Source organism: Taudactylus pleione, unplaced genomic scaffold, assembly GCF_031769625.1.
Source record: "Taudactylus pleione unplaced genomic scaffold, aTauple2 ptg000203l, whole genome shotgun sequence".
NCBI classification, from domain to species: Eukaryota; Metazoa; Chordata; class Amphibia; order Anura; family Myobatrachidae; genus Taudactylus; species Taudactylus pleione.
The window spans coordinates 4,437,977-4,465,755 of NW_028284605.1; the positions used below are offsets into that span (position 1 = coordinate 4,437,977).

The 27,779-nt window shown below is 46.8% G+C and overlaps 1 protein-coding gene across 1 annotated transcript in view; it reads right to left on the reverse strand.

Moving 5' to 3' along the window:
- NSRP1 (nuclear speckle splicing regulatory protein 1) overlaps positions 1–27,459 on the reverse strand; it is an 83,732-nt gene extending 56,273 nt beyond the window's left edge. Inside the window, exons 1-2 of the mRNA XM_088477799.1 lie at positions 27,237–27,459; positions 8,571–8,658 (exon numbers count right to left, since the gene is read on the reverse strand). Of these exons, the coding sequence (XP_088333925.1) occupies positions 8,571–8,658; positions 27,237–27,256 (108 nt within the window). The 5' untranslated portion in view covers positions 27,257–27,459. The remainder of the gene's footprint in view (positions 1–8,570; positions 8,659–27,236) is intronic.
- Positions 27,460–27,779: the final 320 nt, after the last annotated feature.

Consider the following 27,779-nt stretch of genomic DNA (forward strand, 5'->3'; position numbering starts at 1 on the left):
GAACAATAACTAGCAGCAAAGCCAAATAAAAGACATTGTCCCTGGGAAATGAACATGGGCAAAATATCATCTATGCGATCACTGTGAAGTGTAAGCCGTCGCCCGACTGGACTTTATTACAGCTCAGTTATACATACACCACCCTGAGCAGAGATGCTCTTCCCATTGATAAGTCTCAGGAAATGAATCTCTCCCTGTACGCTGTCCCTTATCTACTAAACTCCTGGAATTAATACCTGTCTAATAAAAAATGTGATATTAAGTAAGCAAACGTGGAAAAAGAAAAGCTGATAGCATCAACCATTTAATCTGTTAAAGGCGTGGGGATCAGGAGGGTCTTATTACCTTCTATTTTATCCCTTTGCTTTGCACAGTTTAATAAAGAGTTTCCATAAAAATGAACACTGCAGCTGATGAGCAAACGCAGAGCATGAAGCAATTTAGGTTTGGGAAGTGTCCCTGTGCATGTAATAATGTATGCAAATATTTTCTGCAAGTTACTATTATAAGAAATGGGAATTGTTGCAGGTTATAAAATATATTATCCAAAATTCTTGTGACGGGGGGTTTCCTGGGTATTTGCTCTGTATTTAAAGCGCACTTGTTGTCTACACAGTGAGGAGCCATTTTGTAGGCATAACTAATAGTCATGAATTTTCTCAGAACTGGCGCCTCATAAAAGAGAATTATAAGGTGCTTCAATTATGTCATCAGTGTTTTTCTTCTGATGACCAACGGTTCAGGCCACAAAATAGTTGTGCCCACTGTGTGCAGACCACAGGTGCCGTTTAAAAATTAGCCCGGTCTTTCCCCACACTGCCTGACATTTCCTTCTGTAATAACCTGTGTTATCAGTCTAGCTGACGGCAGGATGAGGAAACCAGCAGTGATCATAAGACCTGACCACTGAGCTGCAGAAAACAACTTCCTGACTGTCACAGTTTTCTGTATACTGGGATTTTAAATAGGAGAACCAAAGTTAGGCTGTTTGGTGCGCTAACCAGGAATTTAGACGGGTTTAACTGCTCTATGTGTCTAATCCCAGTCTGTTTGGGCGGCATGAGCAGGAAAACAAAACACTTGAATATCGCCCAGTCAGTTTAGACGGGGATAAGACAATTGAATTACCCCCCCCCATGCTGTAGAGTAGAGGTAAAGTCTATAAACACATGAACTTGATAAAATATCAGCTTTAAAGAGGGCACTACAATGAATGACCCACAGAGTTCCGCTGCCAAACACACCCGTCATTAGATAGCATGAGTTCTATAAAGCCACAGCATTGATGAACCCCATTTCTGTTAGTGTGGAAGTATACTGTGGGACGGACACTAGGGCTGATTCAGCTTTGGTCGCATTTGTGAATGCGAACGCAGATTCTCAATTATCGGTAATCTGCACGGGCCCCGTTCTGCACCTATGCAGACTGTGTCTGCGATCCTGCACACAGACTGGCAGCAGTCACTATCCTGAGATGGAAGTGTGCCATGTGATCAGTCACCTCCCAGAAACGCCCATTTTACTGTTAGCGTAGGAGAGGTGCTTTAAGAGAGGAGAGGGCCCGTGTGTAGGCTCTGATCCTTAATCTCTGGTGGGGTAGTAGACTCTGGCAATGTGCAAGTCTCCGAGAACATGGCACCTGCGCCGCGTTCCCAGGACATCACTATTGTGCATGCATGAATCACTGGAAAATGCCCGCAGCGACTATTTTCCCGCCGATTCCTATAGCTCTTGGCAGCCAGCGCCGGGCCAACGCAGAGGTAAGTATATTTTAAATGGGTGCAGGGTGTGCGGGCCCCTCTGGACCCAGGGGCCCGTGTGCACCGCACACCTTGCAATCATTATAAATACGGCCCTGTAGCGTAGTCTATAGGCAGACAGATCTATACGCACTAGCGTTCTCTGTCTATGTGTAGATACCACATCTAGCGGATATGCAGAAGCAGATTTCTTTCTTCGGCGCACATGCAGGTTTTCTGAAATCTGCAAGACCCATGGGCATTGCACATGGCATGCGACTCGCAATCAGCCCCTGTATGTGTAAGGACCAGGCAGAAAATACTTACATAATCTGATTAATTTCTCTAGTCAGTCACTCATTTTTATTAAGAAAAACTTTCCCCTATTAAATAGCAATTCTACAGTATGGACAGCACAAGTAACAAGCTATAAATAGACGTAACAATACTACAATTATTTTCTGATCTCTAGCATTTAGCGCCCTCTGCTGAAACCCAGAGCTACGTTCATGAACGTGATCTACTATCTGTTCTCATTGAAGCTTCATTCTGTCAATGAGCTGGAATTTGATCTCACACATTCAATGAATTTTAGATTATCTGACAAAGTCTACTTTTTGAGCTCTGTACTACTCATCCGTATCAGACACGGCTGTGATTTAATGTACTTTGACCTGTGCAATACCATGGGCAAATTGATAAATGTTCATTAGTGGAGATGTCAACACAAAAAAAAACCTCATTTTAAACAGATATGTTTATTTAGCATGTCACAGGTGAATAAACATATCTGTAGATCTATACACAGCTTGAGAAATGACTGCCTCCCCATCAGCAGCACCTGGTTTACACTGGATATATCCAACATCTCTCTTGTCAATACACAAGAAATGCGTTTCTGCAGGTTTGCATGAGCAACATTTGTGACTTACTATACTCAGCCCATGTCACATGGCACCGTCTCTCCCCAGACCCACCTCTCCAGTCTTAAGGAGATACAAGTTTTGCATTGGCACATATTTGTTCCCTTTGTAAGTGCATCCAGAGCGAGTGTGTGCAATTTATGCTATGCAAACTGGTGTACATTCATGTCTGCATCAGGACCCTGGTATTTTATTACAAGTTGCTAAATAGAAATTTGTTTTTAATGGACTATGATTTAACTCCTTTTGTTGCTTCTTTCAAGAATGACCATAACCTATGAGATAACGGTTGTTAGAAAAGTGAAAGCTGCAGACTAATCTTAGTAACAAGAGGCAATAGAGATGTCCACTTTGCTGAGGACAATTTATTAACAAAGTGTCTTCATATGTGCTCTGGGGTTGGGTAGGGGATGTCGGCGCTCGGGATCCCGACGTTGGCATGCCGACACCAGCAGGTAAGTATCCTGACCCTATCCTTAAACCTAACCCTACCGCCCCTTGGCCTCAACATAACCTCCTCTTCCAGCAGCCTAACCACAATACTTACTATTGGGATGCCGGCGGTCGGGATGCTGACTGGTGTTGGAAACCCGGCGCCGGCATTCGGAGCACTGGCATCCCGACAGCCGAGATTTAAACTACATCCCGTGCTCTGGTGTTCTAATAAAGAATTTTTCGTTATAGACAGATATCATCATTTATTATGCTGGTGAACACATTGTAATAATTTTTCTATGCAATATATAGACTCAGTGGTCACTTTATTAGATACACGTCCCTGGTAATGCAAATATCTAATCAGAAAATCACATAGCAACAAGTCAATGCATAAAAGCATTCATGACCTGGTCAAGGTGGTCAGCTGTTTAGACTAAACACCAGAATGGAGAAGACATTTGATCTAATTAACGTTTACTATGGAATATGTATGATGGTTCCTAGTGTTGTTGTTTGAGTATCTCTCCGAAATTGCTGATCTCCTTACTGAAAACATTCAGTAAACAGCAGTTCTGAGGGCAAAATATCTGGTTATTGAGAGAGGTCAGAGGAGAATGAACCGAATAGTTCAGGCGGACAGGAGGGCTACAGTAACTCATAACCATGCATTACTACAGTGTAAGCAGAAAAGCATCAGCACATCTAACCTTGAAGTACTAAGATGAGCTACAGCAGCTGAAGACCACACCTGGCTCCACTCCTGTTACCAAGTACATGGCTCATTCTCACCAAAGGGCAGTTGGAGACTGGAAAAACTTATGCTATGGCATGCAGATGGTAGTGTCCGGTCTGGCATGCACAACATGAAAGCATAGATCCATACTGCCTTATGTTATAGGTTCAGGCTGGTGGTATTTGTGGTGGTGTAATGGTGTGGTAAATATTTTTGTTGCAAACATAAGGATCCTTACCAGAGTATTGTTACTGCCCATGTGTATGCCTTTAAAGCCTCCATCTACCAATTTTCTAACGGCTACTTCCAGCAGGATAACGTCTAATATCACAAAGCACACATCATCTGAAGCTGCTTCCACAAACGTGGCAATGAGTTCAGTGTACTCCAATGGCCACTAAGATCTCAGTTAAATATAGTATAAGCACCTTTGGGATGTGGTGGAATGAGAGATATGCAGTATGAAAGTGCAGCAGCTGAGAAATAAAAAATCAACATGGAACAGAGGACCTCATTCAGAGGCGGTCGCACGGAGCGATTGGACGTAGCGAGCGATGTTTTTTTCAACTGCGCATACGTACACATGGCAGTGCGCGTGCGCAAGCCTGTCTTTCCGACCGCAATCCTCTTGCTCGCTGGTCACTACGAGGTCGTATCTGTGATTGACATTTCGTGCCGTTGGTGGGTGGTTACAGGGGAAGGTGCTTGTGAACGGGGGTATGGTGGCGCGAACGCAGGCGTGATTGACCTTAAAAATGGCGTTTTAAGGGCGTGCATATATTACTGAGCGAGTCATCACACACGTCATCTCGTTGCAATAATGATGCTACTGCTCGCAGTGCTAAAGGTAGCCCAGGGTCTACCTTAAGCAATGCGAGTGCAGGTGATGGTTTCGGTCTCAACCGATGTCTGTAGGCAATCAACAATGTAACAGGTGTTAATCGTGCTGACGTAGGTTGCCGCCTGCGTCCGACTCTGAATTAGCCCGTAGAGATAGGAGGTGTGCTTTCATTGTTGTGGGTATTTCTGCGCTTACAATGTGCGTTGCGATTGAGCACTCGTTTTGCATATTTTCGATCACTTTGGGTGCGACCGATCGCCTCTGAATGAGGTCCAGAAACTCTAAGGAATGTTACCAGCACTTTGTTGAATCCATGATAAAGTTGTAAGGAAGGGGATGGGGACTTATTTTTATTTATCTATATCTATCTAAATCTATATATACCTGGTAATTAAAGTAAATTGTTTCAATTACCCAGAAATACATCTGAACAGAACACCTCTAAAGCACGGCGGCAATCTTCTTTTATTCAGAGAAATAAACAAAAATGACCAAATAATGAAAACATTCCTTAAGGAATGAGTAATGTTTATAAAGTCTCTTTATTGGCTTTGTGAGATAGAATAACCCTCTCTTTTTTGCAGCCTTACTCTGAACAAAGCAGTGCTACTGTGACAAATTATAGATGTGTATTAAAGCATACCATATTACATGTACTACTTATAATTTGTAAGTGACCATGAAATGGTTACTACAAATATAATGCTCATGTGCCAATGTGTCCAGAGAGCTCTATTGGGCAGGCCGTAGGTGTTCCTGATATACAGGGTCTTTCACTCGCTATTGGCCCCAAAGTTTTTCTTATAACTTTTAATGTAATTGATGTAGTGGTCAACGAGAAACATGAGGAAGTCATAGCAAGTGTTAAAAGTGTTCACCATTAGCATCCAGGCCAGCTGTTCACCTCCCTAGTCAGCAGTGCAGTCCAAAATTTAAATAAGGGAGCCAATGAGGATGCCAGTGAGAATGGCAGTTGGTGTGGTTCCCCTATTTTAATTTTGGACCACACATATAAACACTCACTACCACTGCCCGATCACTGTTCCGAGGGGGATACATGGAGGTGGGCAGCCGCCGGGCGAAGATGGACACAGAGTGGCAGCTGCCGACGGGACGGGAAGAGGAGGTAAGTATACTGTAGCTGCCGCCGCGACGGGAGGAAGGTGTGGAGGGTGGGCTGGCTCGGGGGAGTCACTGCAGCGCCGGAAAAAGCAGGTGGGCCGGCCCGGGTACACTGCAGCGCCGGAAGAGGGTGGGCCATCCTGGGGACACTGCAGTGCCAGAAGAAGAGGATGGGCCGGCCCGGGGACACTGCAGCGCCGGAAGGTGGGCCGACCCGGGGACACTGCAGCGTCGGAAGAAGAGAGTGGGCTGGCCCGGGCATACTGCAACGCCAGGGGAAAGGGACCCAGAAGCGCCGGGAGTAGATAAAGTGGCGCCGACAGCCAGGGGGGTAAAGTCAGGCAGGCTGCCCGATCATTGCTGGCCACAGTGATCGGGATACACTGGAGCCTGTAGCAGCACGTCGAGGGGGTGCCGCCGGATGCCCGATCACTGTGGCCAGCAGTGATCGGGACACGTTGGAGAGGCAGCTACAGGTGCAGAGGGACCAGCAGGTCCCTCTGATGTAGGCGGCTGCATGAAAAATAGCTTTCCGCAGCCGCCCAGTGGGCATTTCTGACTGGTCGTATCAGATACGACCATGTCAGGTAAAGCCCAGTCTGGTATGGTCGTATCTGATACGACCGTGCCAGGCAAGTGGTTAAAAGTGGAAAACAAAAAGCCCTACAAATCTTAGACCAGTGTTGGCTAACCTTGACACTCCAGCTGTTATGGAACTACATAACCCAGCATGCACTGCTACAGTTTTGCTATTAGGGCATGCTAAAACTGTGGCAGGGCATGCTGGGATATATAGTTCCACAACAGCTGGAGTGTCAAGGTTAGCCAACACTGTCTTAGACTAATCTCTTTATACTGTTAGAAGATATTAGCATATGAGGAACACAGGTCCCTGTAACTTACGCTGGTCATACACTGCAAGATTTTACAGAAGCTTTAACCAAACGGTAACGAGACGCTAACCGATGTAATGATACAGCCGTGCCTCCATACACTGAACAATGCACAGTTCACTGCATGAAATCAGCAAAACGACGGTCTGAACAATCAAACTTGTTTGAAAATCAAATCTAACCATCGTGAACGCTTTTCTGCCATTTTCAAGTATTGAACGACTATCATTCATGTACATACACTGAACAATAATCGTTCAGTCATGCATCGGCTGAATTTGAACAATTATCCCTCAGTCTATAGCCTGCTTAATTCTGCGATTTGGTGCTAATTGTTTTTCAGGTGTCATTTAGCGAGACTTTGTAATCTCCTGGACAAAGACAAAATAGCTGCATAGATATCATAGCAGGCTGACAACGACTCAGTCATAACCCATAATAGAAAGGCTGTTGTAATACTCTGGTTTGGAAATAGGGCACTGTCGTCATCTAATTTTAACTTGGTATATGCTTTTCACCCTCTTTCTAACTTCCCTGCCATTTACTGTACTGTGTATGACTTGTGTTCTGCATTTTCGAGCATATTTTGTGCTCCTGTCACTTCCCTAGTGAAGGAGGCGCATTTTTGTTACCTATACAGGAGTTGGTCGTATCTCGTGTTTTTCCCCCTTAGGACACATGTTACTTTGCGTACAACCCTGGATGAGGGTCAATTGTGACCTTGCTTGCCCCTGGCAAGAGATTTTACTCAAACATAATGAACCAATTTGAAACATCAAACATTAATCTGGATATGTGGATAAAGGGCCCAATTCACTACGGAATGCACCTGCAATAGCGATTACGCACGCAGTTCAACTGCGATAGTATGCTAATCCATTGCGATTGCAATGCCGCTGCTGCACTACATAAGGACGCCCACCTTACACATCCATAATGTTTAGCAAGACTGCAAAACCATCGGTACAATCTAGTACCATCGCAGTCTCAAGCACACTTGCACAAGTCCTGACCTAACACAGAAATTGCTAACTTCCACGAACGCCATCAGGCCTCAGGCTGCGTTGGGCATCACAGTGAATAATTTATGCACACCCCTGGAATGGCATTGAAATGCACTGGCACGCCTGCATTCGGCCGACCACCCCCACGTCACCACCCACAAATGGCAATTCCTGTCACTCACTAAGCAAAGGGTCTGCATAGTCACTGCGTTCGCAGTCCTGGTCGAAATGGCTAGTTTGCGCACTGCGATGCATATGCATGCGCAACAATCGTCCGATTGTGTGCATATTCGCAGTTGTGTACGGTAGTGAATCAGACCCCAAGAGTTCAGAGATTGTGACACAGCAAAAGAGATGTGTAAGCATTGTACTCATGGATTTGAATGGATGGGTTTGTGAGGTTCACTTCAACCTAACAAACAGGATATAACAAACTGGATACAAAACTAATTTGAAGATCTGGACATCTTACCCAACTGAAATGAAGTAAACCAAGGTTACTTCTCACCTAGATGAAGCTCAAGTAAGCTACTGTATTGGCAGGTTTTCTCCTACCCCCACAATATAAGTTCAATATCCGATATAAAGCGCATTTGGGTCTCGTGAGGTATAACCTACCTTTCTGGTATCCAATATCTTCAAGTGTGTGAGCACAATACACAACCCCTTCCGATCTGCCTTGTGCTGCTGCACTTATTTCCCCCTCCCCCCCAAGGAAACTTTACCTGTCGCACATATTATGTGGAGATCATGGTGTTCTCCACCTCCATTCAAAATAGCCAAATAAATGCATATACTAGAGACAGATGCTGATTTTTTGGGAGAATGAACACACTGCAAAGACTAGACAGGTGGCTGCCAAGTACGTTACTCTTACCTCATCATCAGAATCATCTGCAAATGCGGAATGTTTCGGCAGACAAACATTTTTCTGTAACAGTTTCTTGGGAATAATAAGTCCATACCTGTGAGATAGAAGATCCAGATATAAATATTTACTAATAATCCTATTCTGGAACATAAAATTACGCACATTTCACAATCATGGTCTCTACTTTTCAAAGCATTTTCCTGGAACACTGAGAATGCTGACCAAATCAAAATCAGAATATTTGCCTCAGTCTAATTCTGTCTTACCATTCCTTGAACACAAAAACAGCTGTATTTAGTCAGAAAATCACTGCCTGCTGCCATATTTCTCTGAAAGTTCATCCCAAGTCACTTAATGAGGATCTGTAAGGTACCCAATCTATACTAATATTAGAAGAACGTTGTGTCTGTGTGTTTGTTCCAAGCTGTCACAAAAACCATTGAATCGATTTTCACGAAAAATGCATAATTTTGTAGGGGAAACTCACACAGTGATATTGGTGTGAGTGATGGGTAAAGGTGCTGCTGACACCAGTCTGTATTGCGCTGCAAAGCAATACAACTAGAACACCTCAAATAAAAAGTGAAATAATAAATACACTGGCTAATGGGCTGTTTGCTTAAAAATAGGAGCAAATTACAAATACTCATCTGAATAAATGGTTACACTAAAGGAGTAACATATGAATTGTTTTGCTTTTTTTTTTACTTTCTCTTTTGTTTGGTTCTATTATAATATTTATACAGTTACTGGCAAGAAAATTTTGTAAATAAATCCAAAATTCTTATTATGATCAATTGAAACATATTTCTAAATAATGAGAGATATGGTAAGCTTACATTTGTTATCTCTCTTTCTACGAAGTCCATAGGGTACACAGGGAAACCTTGGGGTATAGGTGATGATGGAGTCATCTGGGCACCACGCAGTTAAATTTTTCTACCAGGATGCACTGGGTCTCCCTCCTATACCCCGCCCCTGGGCCAGAAGCACCTCAGTTTCGTAGCAAGCCAAAGGCCGGAGGAGGATAAGAGAGAGAGAGAGAAGAAAGTCTGGAACACTCAAGAATCACATTCTCACACAGAAGGGGATGGAAAACCGGGGACCAGAGCGAAGCCCATCTGAAGAACAGGTGCGTCAGGGTGGGTGCCCTGTGGACCCTATGGACTTCGTAGAAAGAGAGATAAAGTAAGTTCTTACCATATCTCTCATTTTCTACTTCAGGGTCCATAGGCATGTCCCAAAGCAGCCCCTTTAAGGATGGGGACGCTCCTGTGCAGAGAGGAGAATCCGCCGCCCAAAGGAAGCATCCTGAGAGGCAAAGGTATCAAATGCATAATACCTCAGAAAGGTCTGGACAGAAGACCACGTGGCCGCCTTACAAAGCTGAACAGCCGAGGCGCCACGGCGAGCTGCCCACGAAGGACCCACAGACCGAGTAGAATGAGCAGTAAGAGGGTGGCACTGGAAGGCCCTCATGAGTGTAAGCCTCAGAGATCGTCAAACGGTTCCATCTAGCCAAAGTTTGTTTATTAGCTAGCCATCCATTCTTGTGGAATCCGTAGAGGACAAACAAGGAGTCTGACTTCCGAAGGGAACTGGTACGGTCCACATAAGTCCTGATGGCACGTATCACATCTAATGAAGCCACACCTGCCGAGAGGTCTGGAGAATGAAAGGCCAGTACAATAATTTCCTCAGTAATGTGGAAACTAGAAAGCACCTTAGGAAGGAATCCAGGGCGAGTCTGAAGCACCGCCCTGTCCCGTGAAAAACTAGAAATGGGACATGGCAAGAGAGAGCCCCCAAGTCTGACACTCTTCTGGCGGAAGCAATAGCCAGAAGAAAAACAGTTTTAGCTGTAAGCCATTTGAAATCCACTGCATCCAGGGGTTCAAATGGAGGGCCCTAAAGACAACAGCCAAATCCCAAGGTGCCACAGGAAGGACAAAGGGAGGCTGAATGCGAAGGTCACCCTGTAGGAAAGTGCAGATATCAGGAAGAGGAGCAATCCTTCGCTGGAACCACATTGAAAGAGCAGATACATGCACCATCAGCAAGGCAAGACTGAGACCAAGATCCAAACCCGCCTGCAGGAAAGCCAAAACTCTGGATATCCGAAGCACCTGAGAATCGTAACCTTTGGGACGACACCATTGAAAGTAGGTGTGCCACACCCTGTGGTAAATCCTGGCAGAGGCTGGTTTACATACTCGAGCATGGTGCTAACCACAGAGCCAGAAAAAAACCCTTGGACCATAGGAGGGTTGTCTCAAGAGCCATGTCGTCTAAGAACAGGTGACCCAGGTCCGGGTAAAGGCAAGAACCTTGAGACAACAGGTCCGGACGTTGAGGCAACAGCAACGGAGTGTCGATGGAGAGACTCTGAAGATCTAAGTAACAGTGACGACTGGGCCACGGTGGAGCCACCAGCAGGACAGTGCCTCCTTCTTATTTGAACTTCCTAAGCACTCGAGGAAGGGAGATTGGAGGAAACAAGAACGCCAAATGGAAGGTCCACTTGACTGACAGAGCTACCAAGAGAACCTTGACATCTCTTGTCCTGGACCCGTACACTGGCAGTTTGTGATTGTGTTGGAATGCCATGAGGTCCATGCCCGGAAGGCTCCACTTATCCACTAGGAGCTGAAACACTTCTTGGTGAAGAGACCATTCCCCAGGATGCATGTCGTAACAGCTGAGGAAGTCCGCTTCCCAATTGAGAACTCCTGGAGTGAACACTGCCGATATGTCTGGGAGATAACGTTCTGCCCGAATGCGTGACACCTCTGTCATTGCCGCCTGACTTAAGAGTTCCTCCTTGATGGTTGAAGTAAGCCATGGTCGTGGCGTTGTCTGCCTGAACTTGCACGGGCTTTCCGTGAAGTATGAGTCTGGCTTGCTGCAGGGCCTTGGAGACCTCCCGAAGTTCCAATATGTTGATTGGCAGGTCAGGATCTTCTGCTGTCCATCGTCCCTGAAATGAGTGTGGGCCTGTCACTGCACCCCAACCCCTGGAGACTGGCGTCCATCGTCAGGAGGACCCAGTCCGGAATCCAAAAAGGAGCGTCCCCTGATGAGGTGGCCCGTCTGCAGCCACCAAGCAAGAGACTTATGCACCTCCGAGAGAGAACACCATTGTTTGTGCTTTCATCCGATGGGGTAATCTGTTCCACCTGGAGAGGATCAATTTCTGCAGAGGCCTGAAAGGACACTGGGCATATGCCACCATGTCGAAACCATGGATCCCAGTATTGGCATTTGCTGAGTGGATTTACACTCGGCGACTGTGGAGAAATCTGCGTACTCGCGTCTGTAAAGTGGAGACAGAAAGATTCTCTGCTGTTGGGAATCCAACAGAGCTCCCAGATGGAGCATCCTCTGGGACGGAGTCAAGAAGGACTTTGCCCAATTGATCAACCACCCGTGAGCCTGAAGCACAGAAACTGTCAGCTTTAGATGGTGGTGAATATCTTCTGGAGACCCTGCCAACAATAAGAGGTCATCCAGGTAAGGCAACAGTCAAACCTCCGATGCCGCAAATGTGCTGCCATGACAGCCATAACTTTGGTAAACATCCGAGGAGCTGTTGAGAGACCAAATGGCAGAGCTTGAAACTGGAAATGTTGTTGCTTTGTAGCAAAACGGAGGAAACTCTGGTGAGATGAAGCAATTGGAATATACAGGTATGCATCCTGAATATCCAGCGATACCACAAAATCCCCCGATTCCATAGCCAGTATAATTGAGCGTAGGGTTTCAATCCTGAACCGAGGTACACTGAGGAATCTGTTCAGGGGCATGACACTTAGGATAGGCAGATATGATCCATTCGGCTTCTGGACCAGAAGGATATTGGAGTAATAACCCGTTCCTCTCTGAGGAAGCAATACTGGGATGACAACTCCCGCTTGAAGCAAGAATTGTATGGCTTTCTGGATTTGAAATGCCTTGTCTTTTTCTTACAGAGGGCTTGTGCAGAAGGATTGTTGGAGAGGCCTTCTGCGGAAGGCAAGGGCATACCCTTGAGAGACCACTTCTCTTACCCAAGTGTCTGTGGTGGTCCGATACCAGCACTGGGCGAACTGAAGAAGTCGGCCTCCCACCTTGGGATCCTGCAAAGAGGGGCCGTCCCGTCAGGTGTCATCGACTTTGGCCGCCGGACGTCTGGTACTCCAGGCTTGTTACTTGGGCTTGGAATTCCTGAGGACTGACTGTCTAGAAAAGGGCTGACCCTTAGGCTTACCTTGGTGCCGAAAAAACGAGGTCCGGGATCCTAAAAACGTAGATGCTGAAGGCAGACACGCAAACTTAGCCACCGCCAACGTATCCACCATCTTGTCCAGGTCAGGACCAAACAAGATGTTACCATTGTAGGGTAGACACTCTAATCTTTTCTTAGAGTCCGCATCCGCCCTCCAAGAACGCAGCCATAAGGAATGGCGAGCTGACACTGCAGCAGCCAAAATCCGAGAAGATAAGAGAGTGACATCCAAAGCAGCCTCTTGATATACGTAGCTGAATCACAGAGGTTACCCACCAGAGCCACTTGATCTGTGGTAGCATCTGACAGAAAAGTCTCCTCAAGGGAGTCTGCCCAGAACTCCGTAGCCTTGGCCACCCAAGAGATAGCTATAGCTGGCCTGGCGACCGCCCCTGAAAGAGAATACATTGACTTTAAACACACCTCTACGTTCCTATCCGTGGTATTCTTTAAGGATGAAATGGATGGCATAGGTAGAGTAGCACTTTTGATTAAGCGCGTCACAAGAGTTCTACCCCAGGAGGTGATTCCCATATAGTGCAATGTTCCTCAGGAAAAGGATAGGCATAAGCTAGGTGTCTGAGGCTAAAATCGCTTCCCAGGCGATTTCCACGCCACTTCCATGTGCTCCACTAGCTGATCAGATAAAGGAAATACTGCAGAAGTAGTCTTTATTTCCTTGAACAGCGCATGTTTGGACCGGGGAGCTGGCGGTTATCCTCCTCTATAACTAGGGCCAAACGGACAGCACGTATCAGAGCTGGAATATTGATTTTTACTTAGACTCCTTGTCACGCTAAGAGGGCTCAGACTCATCTTCCTCTACCATCTCCCCGGTATCAGTGTCATCGTCATCATATTGTGTAGATTGGGATGACGGCTTAAACCTTTTGGCCAGTCTAAGGGGTTTATCTCCCTGCACCATAGCCTGGAGGGTAACAGAGGTATCTGCCAGGGTCTGCACCGTAGTAGATAGCGTATCTACCGATGGAGGAAGCACAGATTGAACCTGCATGGGTGAAATCTGTAAAGGCAGGCTCTGTGAGGGCATAATCGCCTGCTGTGTGAACCACATCTGGGGAAACAGGGGGTGCAGCCCACCTCCCTGCCATGGTTGTCAATGTTTGAGCAAAGCACGCCCATGGAGGCTCCTGCGAAGTGACTGGGACCACAGAAGGACCTGGAGGATTATAACACCTCATACATAATCCCTCAGGGACCATGTGCCCCACACCTAGTCCTGCAGCACATGATTTGCATGACAGAAGACTGGAGCGGAATCGTGCATCATCCCCACTGTTAGACATAGCAATGAGGGAAGTGTACACTGTTTGAGACAAACCACACAATAAATGTAGATATTTAAATGTGAGGTAAAATAACCACCCTGACAACACTTGTAATTGTAAGGGCTCAGAAAAAGAAAAGGTATAGTGATATTGTCTGACAGAATGAGTAAGAAATACAGACAGACAGCACTAGCATAAAGTTACAAACAATGCAGAAAATACACCTGCACAATGGCACTACAAGTCAACTACCCAGACTAGGTGTCTGGTAGGATATAGCTCTACATACACGGACCAGGAAAAAAAAAGGTATGCACGGGCACCCAGGATCCGCGTACCGAGAGATCTGTGACATTGCCAGGAGAAAATGCCCGCCAGAGACCTCAGAAGGGGCGTTCCTGTGCGAGGAGTGCTGCTGCATCTTAGCAAGACAGCAGTGGAAAGGTGACTGTGCAGCGGGGAGGAGCCGGCTGTAAACAGGGATGTTTAACCCCCGAAGTCCCACGGGGTCTGGCTAACACAGACCCCAGGCTCCCGCCGCGATCCCCGGATCAGTACCAGCGTCTGGGCGCCAGCGGGATGATGGAGCGGCAGCGCAGACTTCCTCTGGACTGTCTGCGCTGTCCACTCAGAAGAAATGAAGAAGCTGCTTTTAAAATAAAAAAATCTTCAGGGGCTGGAACAGCCCCCACCGCGTATCAGTGACACGACTCCGGCTGGGCATCCAAAGAAACTGAGGTGCCTCTGGCCCGGGGGCGGGGTATAGGAGGGAGACCCAGTACATCCTGGGAGAAAAATGTAACTGCATAGTGCCCGGATGGCTCCTTCATAACCTATACCCCAAGGTCTCCCTGTGGAGCCTATGGACCCTGAAGTAGAAATAATAATAAAGAATGCATGAGATACCAAAACTATAAACAGCACTAAAGAATTAACAATAATAATAGCTGGGTGCGTGTGACCCAAGTAAAAACGGGATGTAGTTATGAGACCACTTTCAATATCGACATCCGAATCCCAACAAGGGACTTAAGATAGGCATCGAAATACCTACGCCTATCTTAATCCCGATGCCGGAACACCTGCCCAAAAGAGGAAAGTCTGGGGCGCCCTTAGCATTAGCCGCAGGGGGAGGGGTTGGCACCCCTAGGCACACCCCTGGGAGGGTTAGGGTTAGGCACCCCCGGGGGAGGGAAGTTAGGGTTAGGCACCACTAATACCCCTTTTCCACGTAAATTCCGGGTCTGACCCGGAGTTGGAACAAAGTTCCTATCCGGATCAGACCCGGAATTTTGCCGGCGCTGACTCAGGATATTCCCGAGTCAGCGCCGCTCACACCGCAGTCAGGTCTGCATAGACCCGGCTTTTGCGGAGTGAAAGTGGACGCTTGGAGATGACGTCATCTCCAAGCGCCACTGAAGCCGGACCAATCGGCCGGCTAGCAGCGCACTCCAGGTCATCGTGACCCGGAGTGCGCTGTTCCCATAGCAGGGTTTCACGGGCTACGCCCGTGTTAAACCCTGCTAGTTACCTGGGTTGGATTGCCGGGTCACTCGACCCGGCGATCCAACCCTCTGCCCTTTTACACCAGGGAGCTGCCCGGGTTAACCCTTCAAAAACCCGGGTTTTAGCTCCGGTGTAAAAGGGGTATAAGGGAGGGTTAGGATTAGATTTAGAGGGGGTAGGGATAGGGTACTTACCTGTCCTGTCTGGATCTTCTCCCTTCGGACAGCCGGCGTCGGGATATTAACTGAAGGCTATTCAGCCGATGGGACTTCATACCCATTCCGTAAAAACATAGGTTGCATATGACCACAAGTGAAACAAATAAATAACAGCACTATGTAATAAAATAATCTAAATATAATAAATGTCATGAAGTGGTACCACTGACTGCAAGTGACAACTGATTTTATATGTTTTCTGTAGTCCAGAGCAACTGGCACCTGCAAGTTCCCACCAGTCATTGTTCTTTATATGACTGCAGCCCCCCTCAAATCAGACGGCAAATTAGTTTAAATGCACGTGCGAATGACAAAGGTGGTGGTGGGGGGTTTCAGAGGTAACAGGAGGAGACCGAGACGTGAAGGAGGGCCAATTCTCACATACAGAGAAATGCACAGATCCAAATGTTATCCCTAGATCAATAAAGGTGGGGCATAACGAATGCTGGGCATACACTGTCACATAAAATGTGTGTCAGACCAACAGACATTTTATCTGATAGCTTGGCCATACACAGAGAGATACAGTGCATCCAGAAAGTATTCACAACGCTTCACTTTTTCCACATTTTGTTATGTTACAGTCTTATTCCAAAATGGAATAAATACATTTTTGTCCTCAAAATGCTACACACAATACCCCATAATGACAACGTTAAAAAGTTTTTTTGAGATTTTTGCAAATGTAATTATAAAAAGAAAAAAAAAAACACTAAAGCTGCATACACACACGATTTTTTGAACGATTATCGTTAAACGATATCATTTGAAAAAATCGTTCACTTTCTGAGTCAGACGATGAACGATTATCGTTCATGCGCGTTCACGTTTGTAGTTCAGTCAGACTTGTCAACTCAACGATTTTCATTAAGGGAATATGCAAAAATCGTTTGTAGTTAAAAAAAATAAATCGCTCATTACACTTTAAAAAAATCTGACAGAAAATCGTTCATAAAATCGTTGGTAACAAAATCGATGTGTGTGTATGCAGCTTAAGAAATTACATGTACATAAGTATTTATGGCCTTTGCCATGAAGCTCAATATTGAGCTCAGGTGCATCCTGTTTCCACTGATCATCCTTGAGATGTTCCTTCAGCTTAAGTGGTGTCCACCTGTGGCAAATTCAGTTGATTGGACATGATTTTGAAAGGCATACATCCGTCTATATAAGGTCCCACAGTGCATGTCAGAGCACAAACCAAGCATAAAGTCCAAGGTATTGTCTGTAGACCTCCAAGACAGGATGGTTTCGAGGCACAAATCTGGGGTAGGGTACAGATAAATATCTGCTGCTTTGAAGGTCCCAATGAGCACAATGGCCTCCATCATCCGTAAATGGAAGAAGCCCGGAACCACCAGGACTCTTTCTAGAGTTGGCCGGCCATCTAAACTGAGCAATCAGGGGAGAAGGGTCCTTGTCAGGGAAGTGACCAAGAACCCGATGGTCACTCTGTCACAGCTACAGCATTCCTCTGTGGAGAGAGGAGAGCCTTCCAGATGGACAACCATCTCTGTAGCAATCCACCAATCAGGCCTTTATGGTAGAGTGGCCAGACGGAAGCCACTCCTTAGTAAAAAGCACATGGCAGCCCGCCTGGAGTTTGCCAAAATGCCCCTGAAGGACTCTCAGACCTTGAGAGACAAAGATTGAACTGTTTGGCATGAATGCCAGGTGTTATGTCTGGAGGAAAGCAGGCACCGTTCATTACTAGGCCAATACCATCCCTACAGTGAAGCATGGTGGTGGCAGCATCATGCTGTGGGGATGTTTTTCAGCGGCAGGAACTGGGAGACTAGTCAGGATAGAGGGAAAGATAATCAGCAATGTACAGGGACATCTTGGATGAAAACCTGCTCCAAAGCGCTCTTGATCTCAGACTGGGGCGATGGTTCACCTTTCAGCAGGACAACGACCCTAAGCACACAGCCAAGATATCAAATTAGTGGTTTCAGGACAACACTGAATATCCTTGAGTGGACCAGCCTGAGCCCAGACTTGAATTCAATTGAACATCTCTGGAGAGATCTGAAAATGGCTGTGCACCGACGCTTCCCATCCAACCAGATGGAGCTTGAGAGGTGCTGCAAAGAGGAATGGGCGAAACTGCCCAAATATAGGTGTGCCAAACTTATAGCATCATATTAAAAAATATTTGAGGCTGTAATTGCTGCCAAAGGTGCATCAACAAAGTATTGAGCAAAGGTTGTGAATACTTATGTACATGTGATTTCTTAAGTTTTGTTTTTTTTAATTAAATTTGAAAATAATCGCAAAAAAACTTTTTACACATTGTCATTATGGGTATTGTGTGTAGAATTTTGAGAACAAAAAATTAATTTATTCCATTTTGGAATAAGGCTGTAACATAACAAAATGTGGAAGTGAAGCGTTGTGAATACTTTCCGGATGCACAGTGTATGGTCACACAATATCTGGATTCCTTCCATGGGGAGGAGACATTTCCCTGTTCTTCCCGTGTAAAGATGCAGCTGACTGATTATCGGATCTATCGTACATGTTGGATGATTCAGCATGTCCAACCATTCTGCAATGATCAATCTCGCAAATACACTGTATAATTATGTGGCCACATAATTGTATAATATATGTCCGGCATACATTCCTGGTACACATTATGGATATGACTTGGCAGATTAGATAAACGCTCCGATCCTAGGAGTGCTTATCCTATCGTGTGTACCCCAACCATTATGGTGGGAGGACTGCGCATGTGTGAATGTTCCGGGGCTCTATATGCTCGCTCGTCTGTGTGGGGGTGGGGAATGAGTACGTCCATCTCTGAATCAGGCCCTTTGTTTCATGTATAAATTGATACCAGATTTTCAGCATCAGTGTGACAAGAGCTTCACATGAAGACACCGTTTTGTAGCAAAGTCCTACCGCTAGAATCCCAATCTGTGGCTTCCCGCTTGCCTCCACTTCTCGGTCGGACTAAGGGCTTAATTCTGCAGACTATGCAAAAGTGATTACGGTCGTAGTCGAGCGATTGTTTTACACTGCTTTTGTGTACAAGCTGCACTGCACGTGAGCAGCGATCACGCACAAAGGAATTCATTGCAAAGCAGGTTACAGGCTGTCATTGTTTGGGGTTGTTGACGGGAGAGTGGTCAGAAAAACGCAGGCGTGCCTGTCCATTTGAACGCCGTTGAGTACTCATTGCGTGCGACGAGACTTGCAGTTTCTGCGGGTGGTCAGACCTGGTGTAAATGCTGCGTGACGGGCCTATGTACGTATATGGTACCGATGTATACGCATTAGTGCGTGCATTGTGTGCCATTTCGCAGCTGTAATTGCGATCTGTACTGAATGAGGCCCTAAGTCATTGATCTGTGTCTGAAAGTGCAAGCATATGCCGCCCACTGTTCTGGCATCTGGCATCATTAGTATCGGCACTTGCACCAGCCCCACGCTAGGTCCAAGAGATTCTTCTGAAACCAGCGTCTCTTAATCATACTTGCATGCTTTCCAGCGATGGCCAGGAAACTCACGAAAATCGGGTGGCACTCCCGGCCGCCCACAAGAGAGGGCAAGTGACCTGGTCCGGCCACCACCGTAGGAAACAGGGCAGCTTTACACTGAATGAGTGAGAGTGGGCGGTCCGGGGGCCTCGCCCCCTGCTGTACAATGGCGTAAATCTCTGGACTGTATAGCGTGGACGGGCCACATCACCTTCCATTGCCGCCACCATGCACCCTGCAACGCTGACCCCTCCCGGAGTTGGAATGTCTGCTCTTAACCATGCCCATGAATCGTGCAGAGATGTACCTACACACCCACAATACTCCCATCAGCAACAACCGTGGCATGCATCTTGAGACTCGCCATCTACTGTTGTTGCCGCCAAAACATTCCTACTTCATGCTGGTCTATGTTCGCACAAGATGCGCACGCACCTATCTGCAACTTTAGACACATTGTGCGGAGTATGCGCACGCAGTGTTTTGCTAGTCAAACGCATGCGCAGTCAGCTTAAAAATGGGAGAAGTCAAAAAAAAATTTTAACTGCTATTATTATTGTCATTATACATAGATCAGCCTTAACATTAAAACCAGGACAGGTGAAGTGAATATCATTGCTTATATTGTTACAATACATCTGTCAAGGGATGGACTATATTAGGCAGCAAATTAATAGTCAGTTCTTGACGTTGATTTGTTGTAAGCAGGAAAAATGGGCAAATGTAGAGATCTGAGCAACTTTGTTAAGGGACAAATTGTGATGGCTAGACAACTGGGTCAGAGCATCTCCAAAACTAAGGGTGTGCGTCCAGTGCCGCTGCTCAAAGCGCAGGGCTCTTGCTTCTGGCTAGCAGGGTGCCAGACAGGCACCCAGCAGTTTGTGCAGCTGATCTGGAGTGTCCTCAGGACACTCTAAATCTGCACTACACCGATGCGGGGCGTCATGACTTTGGCCTCCAAGGGGGCAGAGCTGGAACAGGGAGGTTTTATGCCCTGTTGTAGCCCTGCCAAAACGCCAGGTATTGTGGGGTATTCCTAGTATGCAATGGTTAGTACCTACCAAAAGTGGTCCAAGGAAGGACAACCGGCAACAGGGTCATGGGTGCCCAATGCTCATTAATGTGCGTGGGGAGCAAAGGCTAGCCCGTCCAGTCCTATCACACAGAAGGTGTGTGTGCGTTGTTTACCTGGGGAAGAGATGGCACCAGGATCCCAAACTCCTCCATTTCAGTCCATGTTTTAAGGATATCCATGCTTGAGTCCAGATGGTTAAATAAAATTGACTGAGGTACTAATTAAATCACCTGTGCTCAAGCATGGATATCCTCAAAAACTGGACTGTAATGGAGGAGTTTGGGAACCTTTGCACTATGGGAGGAAGGCAAACCGGAGGAGGCAGTGAGATGATCTGGGCAATGTTCTGCTGGGAAATCTTGGATCCTGGCATTCATGTGGATGTTACTTTGACACGTACCATCTACCTAAACATCATTGTTGCAGGCCAAGTACACCCCTTCATGGCAACGGTATTTCTGATGACAGTGGCCTATTTCAGCAGGATAATGCAACCTGCCACACTGCAAAACTTACTCAGGAATGGTTTGAGAAACATGACAGAGTTCAAGGTGTTGAATTGGCCTCCAAATTCCCCAGATCTCAATCTGATCGAGCATCTTTGGGATGTGCTGGAAAAAAAAAAAGTCAGAGCCATGGCGGCCCCACCTCGCAACTTACAGGACTTAAAGTATCTGCTGCCACCTTCAGAGGTCTTGTGGAGTCCATGCCTCAACGGGTCAGAGCTGCTTTGGCGGCACAAGGGGGACCTACACAATATTATACAGGTGGTTTTAATGTTTTGGCTGCTGGGTGTATATGAATTGTTAACAACATAGGGTAACTTAAATAGTCCAAAAAAAAGACATGGTAACAAAACTTTGATTTGATGTTTTCAAGATAAGCAGTTTGAGAACCTACGCAATGACCAATAGATAAATAAAAAGTTTAGGGGATTTAATGTGTTGCATTATGATGACACCTACTTAGCTACACACATAGAAAAGAAACAGAAAAACAACTAAGGGGTATTAGCCATAATAATATATTACATTTTAAGGCATAAAGTGTTTAAAAGTAAATCACATTCCTTTTTCCAATGACATTTTCCAGCCAAAACGTGGCAGGTAGACTAGAAACAATCAAAATGGCGATTCTCCCCAAGCTCCTCTATTGATTTTGGGTGACCCTCCTCTGTAATCACATCATTCTATAGAGAAGCTTTGACAATCTTATGAAAAGGACACAAATCTAGGAGTCAATCCTACACTTCTTTAAAGGAGTATGTGATGGAAGAGGCCAGGAAATATCTGTAAACCGATGGAGATCCTGGCCTCTTCCCTCCCCCGCAATGGCGGGACACTCCTCTGTTTTGGGAAACCGTCACCGTCCCCTCCCTGCCCCCTTGAAGCCGTCACGGCCCCCTCCCTGCCCACAAACAGCAGCAGTCTGTCAACCAATGCCAGTCTGCTGCCAGTCTGCATGCAGGATGGAAGACCCGTTCTGCACATGCGCAAAATGGGACAGGTGCCTGCGAATATTCCCGACCATCGGGAATCTGCGTTCAGCAGTGCACTGCAGAATCAGGCCCAATATCAACTAAAATCTGGGTTCATATGGAAAAGGCTGCTGTAACAAACTTTACATAGCATGCTCTTTGGCTAATTTGGAACCTACAGTCAGGCTCTCCAACCCGTCTCCCTAGTGTGGCCGGTTTATTGAAAGTCTGGAACTCCTTCAACCACCAGAAAAGTGGGTACCAGTTTATGACCTAATCTTCACCAATCACGGCACTTCAGTATTTAATACTTGTTATGTTCTCAAACTGCATTACTTCCGGGATAAGACTGAGACAATAAACTCAGTTCTTGTGGCATTTAAGATCTTTTACCCCCATCATTCATAAACTAATAACAACAATCTCACTATGAGAGGTTCCATCTCCATGCAGTACAAAATTTCAATTGATCCCGTCTTTCAGAAGACTCAATTTAGTCAGATATAGGAATTAGATCAGAACTACAGCTTTAGCCCAGATGTCAAATAATTTTGCTCAAATGTGGACTTTGCCACAATATGCCTTTTTATAGCTACTGTCCATGGGTTATCATACATCTAATTGGCCACAAAAAATATACCTCAATTGTTCTAATTGCTGGAGGGAGTGCAGAGTTTGGGTGGACCAGATTCAAATGTTCTGCTATTGGCCTTTGGCAGTTCCACTATCGCTATCAGTTTTTCCAATATTGTCCAAATCAGTGCATCCTGGGAGCAGCTTTAGCGCTGCTCTACTTGTGACCTCACACTGAGAACAATTCAACCAAATACATGGCAGATCCCCACTACTGTAAGTTAATTTGCTGATTGTACAGACGTGGATATCCAGAGAGCTCACATCCCTGCAACAATTGCCAGGATGCAAATTTATAGACGAAAGACATGGTACCTCCAAATTAGTTCATATAGCTCTTTATACTTGCCCTGTGGCCCCTTTGTCCTTTATTTTTTTTTGTTTCTGTTCTTTTTGCCTTACAAAAAAAACTTGTATCTGAATTCTACATATATGTGTAAAATAGGCCAGGGGGTAAATTTTACTAAGGTTTTGCTGTCAATTGAAATGTGTATCAACAGCAGATTGCAGTCTATAAAAACAGTATTTACCATGCATCAGTTTTGACTGTCATTTTTAATCCGCTGTTTATACCCATCGGATTTGAAGGCCCTATTCCACTGCCATTCTGACAACAAACCGCCATCAATCTGTGCAGTCTTTGTTGTATTAAAAAAAGCATTAAAACTATAAAATAAAAAATTGATAACCAACCCCAGGCCTCTGAGCCTAGGCTGGTATTGAAGAATAGGGGGGGGATGCGACAATGTGGGGTCCCCCTATTTTACAATAATCAGTAGTAGGCTGAAGCAGCTGACACTATAGCACGGGGACACAGAGTGGGGTCCCCTTGCCATAACGGCACCAAGCCCTCGACTGGCCAGCTCATGGCTGGAATCCCTAGGGATGTGGAGACCGCCCCCCAAAATATAGGTGTCCCCCCTCTATCCAAGGTCAACCAGTCCTGGGCTTTCCCCACACCCCCGGGGTTTTGGGTGTGGAGGTAATAGTATAAATAAATGTATGTGTTTTTTACAGGTCAACCACAGGTCACAGCAAGCCTGTCTGGGCATGAAATCACTTATCTGTGCAGTGCTTCACATGAACTCACTTGCCAGAGACAGGTCTATTATTTGTGTGGGTTTTCCATTGGATTTTGGTTGGTTATTAAAGACGATGCTTAGTGAATCTAGTTAAAAAAAAAAAAAAAAACACTGATGGTGAGCCAATGTTCTATTGCATAGGTTCTCAAACTCGGTCCTCAGGACCCCAAACAGTGCATGTTTTCCAGGTCTCCTCACAGAATTACAAGTGAAATAATTAGTTCCACCTGTGGATCTTTCCAAATGTGTCAGTGAGAAATGAGTACACCTGCCGAGTGACCTGCAAAGCATGAAGTGTGTGGGGTCCTGAGGACCGAGTTTGAGAACCACTATTCTATTGTATTGTATTGTAAAGTCAGTGTTCCCAGTGGATTTGCATTTAGTAAATCAGGGATTGCAAACTGACCGGGAAACCGCCCAAACAAATAAAATCGAAGCTTAGTAAATATACCCTCCAAGTCTGTTTTATAAATAGAATACCTAGCTTATCTATACTAGCTGGTTAGATACATGAACTCTAACCAGCTGTTGTACTGATGATGGCCCTGGTAGGGACCAGACATAACAAACGTGAAAGACTCTGCCGTATCTGAGCGTTCATTGACAGAGAGGTCAGCCCCTGCCTCTCTCAGCCAATGAATGGCACCCTCCATTGAAGTCAATGGAGAGCCGCAGGGTTACTAAAGTTTATTCTGCGGTTCCCACCATTGACTTCAATGGAGGGAGCCGTTCATTGGCTGAGACAGGAGGAGGCTGACCTCTCTCAGCCAATGAATGCTCAAATACGGTTCTACAAAGGGAGAAGCCGCATCTGGGCTCTTAATTCGGGAGGTAACAACCATCATGGTTGTTACCAACAGTGTTCTCCCCAGGCTGTTTTCTGCGGGCGCATTGCCCGGCAGAAACAGCCTGCCGCCTGGCACTTTTCCCCGCCGACCCCCGCTGTGGAACGCTGGCCTCTGAAGTGACCGGAGGCTAAAGAAGCCTCCGATCACTTCAGAGGCCAGCGTTCCCAGTGATGCACTGCACAGGTGACGTCATGACATTACCCGCGTCATGAGGAGCCTGCCCCGCGCACCTGCTGGATCTATTTAGATCCAGTCGGCGCGAGGCAGCGGCGAGAGGGAGAGCGGGCGAGCGGACATCAAGTAAAGGTAAGTGCTGGGGCCAGGACCAGTCTGGGGGCATTGCATAAAGGGGCCAGCCTGGGGGCACTGCATAAGGGGCCAGCCTGGGGGCACTGCATAAGGGGCCAGCCTGGGGGCACTGCATAAGGGGCCAGCCTGGGGGCACTGCATAAGGGGCCAGCCTGGGGGCACTGCATAAGGGGCCAGCCTGGGGGCACTGCATAAGGGGCCAGCCTGGGGGCACTGCATAAGGGGCCAGCCTGGGGGCACTGCATAAGGGGCCAGCCTGGGGGCACTGCATAAGGGGCCAGCCTGGGGGCACTGCATAAGGGGCCAGCCTGGGGGCACTGCATAAGGGGCCAGCCTGGGGGCACTGCATAAGGGGCCAGCCTGGGGGCACTGCATAAGGGGCCAGCCTGGGGGCACTGCATAAGGGGCCAGCCTGGGGGCACTGCATAAGGGGCCAGCCTGGGGGCACTGCATAAGGGGCCAGCCTGGGGGCACTGCATAAGGGGCCAGCCTGGGGGCACTGCATAAGGGGCCAGCCTGGGGGCACTGCATAAGGGGCCAGCCTGGGGGCACTGCATAAGGGGCCAGCCTGGGGGCACTGCATAAGGGGCCAGCCTGGGGGCACTGCATAAGGGGCCAGCCTGGGGGCACTGCATAAGGGGCCAGCCTGGGGGCACTGCATAAGGGCACTACTTCAGCCAGGGGGCACTGCATAAAGGCAAAGCTAAACTACAGGGGGCAATGCATAAAGGGGAAAACTACAGGGGGCACTGTATAAAGGGCACAAATACAGGGGGCACTGCATAATGGGCACTTTTGACTGACAGACAGTGGGGGAGCAGCCTGAGACATGTCGGGCTGGATTGGTCTGGGAGATACCCCTTTTCCCGGCGCGCGCATAATTGCGAAGGCCCCCACCAGGCTACTTTTGGGTGCCACCCGGCTGGAAAAAATTTCTGGGGAGAACACTGACCTAGTTCGTGGGTAACGGTTCTCGTTTATTTATTTTACGAAGACCATGGATACCGACAGGGAGAAGGGGACCAATCTAGGTAATGTAGGTATGTATGTATGTATGTATTAAAGCTATACGGTCATGGTGTGTGTGTATTGTGTTTATTTAAACATCCCTTAATGCCCCGCATGCTGGTACTTGTGGTTCTCCAAGTACCAGCATGCGGGGGAGGCTTGCTGAGACCTGCAGTTCTACTGTAAAGACAATGTTTACACTTATCTTTTTTTACACTACACTTACACTATCAACCCACCACCTACCGCCCAGGTGGTGGCAGGGATAGCCCCAAGCTAGCAGTCTAGGACTGGGGTGCCCTGGAGAGGGGGACCCCTTTATTGGCGGGGTCCCCAACTCCCCAGGGATCCCTGGCCTGGGCTGACTAGCGGTCAGGGGTAATGTTTCGGCTGGGGAACTCTGTGATAGGGTTTCCCTGGCTCTGACGTTACCCCCCCCCCACTAGAAAGGGTCCGATGCTGGTTGTGTAAATTAGCAAAAGCATGAAGCAGTTCTATTCATTTGGAGATTTGCAGTTTGTTTTGGAGTGGGAGTTGCTGTTCAATTTGGACATGAACATGCAAAAATCGAACACCAAATCCCTTCTTAAACTGAAACCAGATTGAATTACAGTTGAAAATCGAAAGCAAAATCCATGCTTAGTAAATTTGAGATTTGCTAAGGGATTTTGCTGTTTGAGTTCAATTCGATCTGAGGAGATTTCAGAGATTCATAAAAATGTATCATAAATCAAACCATAGTAAATATACCCCCCCCCCCCAGTTTTTTATTAACAAAATATTCCATTTATGAAGCATTCTACAAATGTGGGCAGATACAAAAATGACTAAAATGAGCTTCACCAGCCGTACAATAAATTGCAGTGCTGAGGATCAGCTCTGGTGTTGGAAGCTTAACAGCACAGCAGATACAACACCAGACACTGCTTCTAATGCTGCCCACACACTTGTGTGACAATAGGCAAGTACCAGTACACAGCCTTGTTTATCCAAATGGATCTAACAACATGATGTCAGTAAATGGGATAGGTAATTTTTTTTAAGCAATACGTGCACAGATGTCAGTCCATTAGGCCATAACAACCAGGTCTAATGTTGGCTTACACAGCCAGGTCAGAGCTGGGCTATATACAACAATGCTGCGATTTACGTGCGACACCTCAAGGGCCAGGTTGTAGCCCAGGAATTGGTAACACAGCCGCATGCTTTCCATAAAGAAAACTTCCCATTATGAAGTAGCAAGCCCTACTCTACTCACTGGCTTCCTACACAGAAGCCTCCAGTCGCTGCTTCCTGGCTACACGCGTCCCCAGTCCTGGGGGTGATGTATGCAGCGCAGCACGATACTCGGGAGTGTAACAATAATTACAGTGCAGCAGGCAAGGGTGTTGGGATTAGTGTATAACCTCAGCCTACCACTCACACTCCCAGTTAGCGACAGCCCAGACAGACGGCCTGCAGCACTCAGTTCTGCTACTTACTGTTTCCCGGGAGCCGCCATCTTGCCCAAGACTCACGCAGGCGCCAGGTTGGAGACGGCACATTCCAAACAATCAGCAGCTTCAGGGCCACACTAGCAGCTCAGGACACTGCTCCTAACGCTTCAGCCCATCCGGTAACGCTGGAAAGAATATTTGGATCATCTGTCAATATTGAAGCTAGAGAATCAGTGTGGCGAATCTGCTGTCACTAATGCAAGGCTACCGGGGGTTGCTATGGTTACTGTGGGAGTTTCCCCCGCCCTCATAGTAAGTCTGTGTCAGTGCAGACTAGTGCATACATATATCAGTTGTTCTCAAACTCTGTCCTCAGGACCCCACACATGTCGTTTGCCAGGTCAACCAGCAGGTGCACATCTGTATTTAATTACTTACTGACACATTTGAAAAGTTCCACAGGTGGAGCTAATTATGTCACTTGTGATTCTGTGAGACCTGGAAAACATGCACTGTTTGGGGTCCCGAGGACCGAGCTTGAGAACCTGTGTGCTAGGTTTTACTGGAATCGTCTCCGTGCTGCATGTT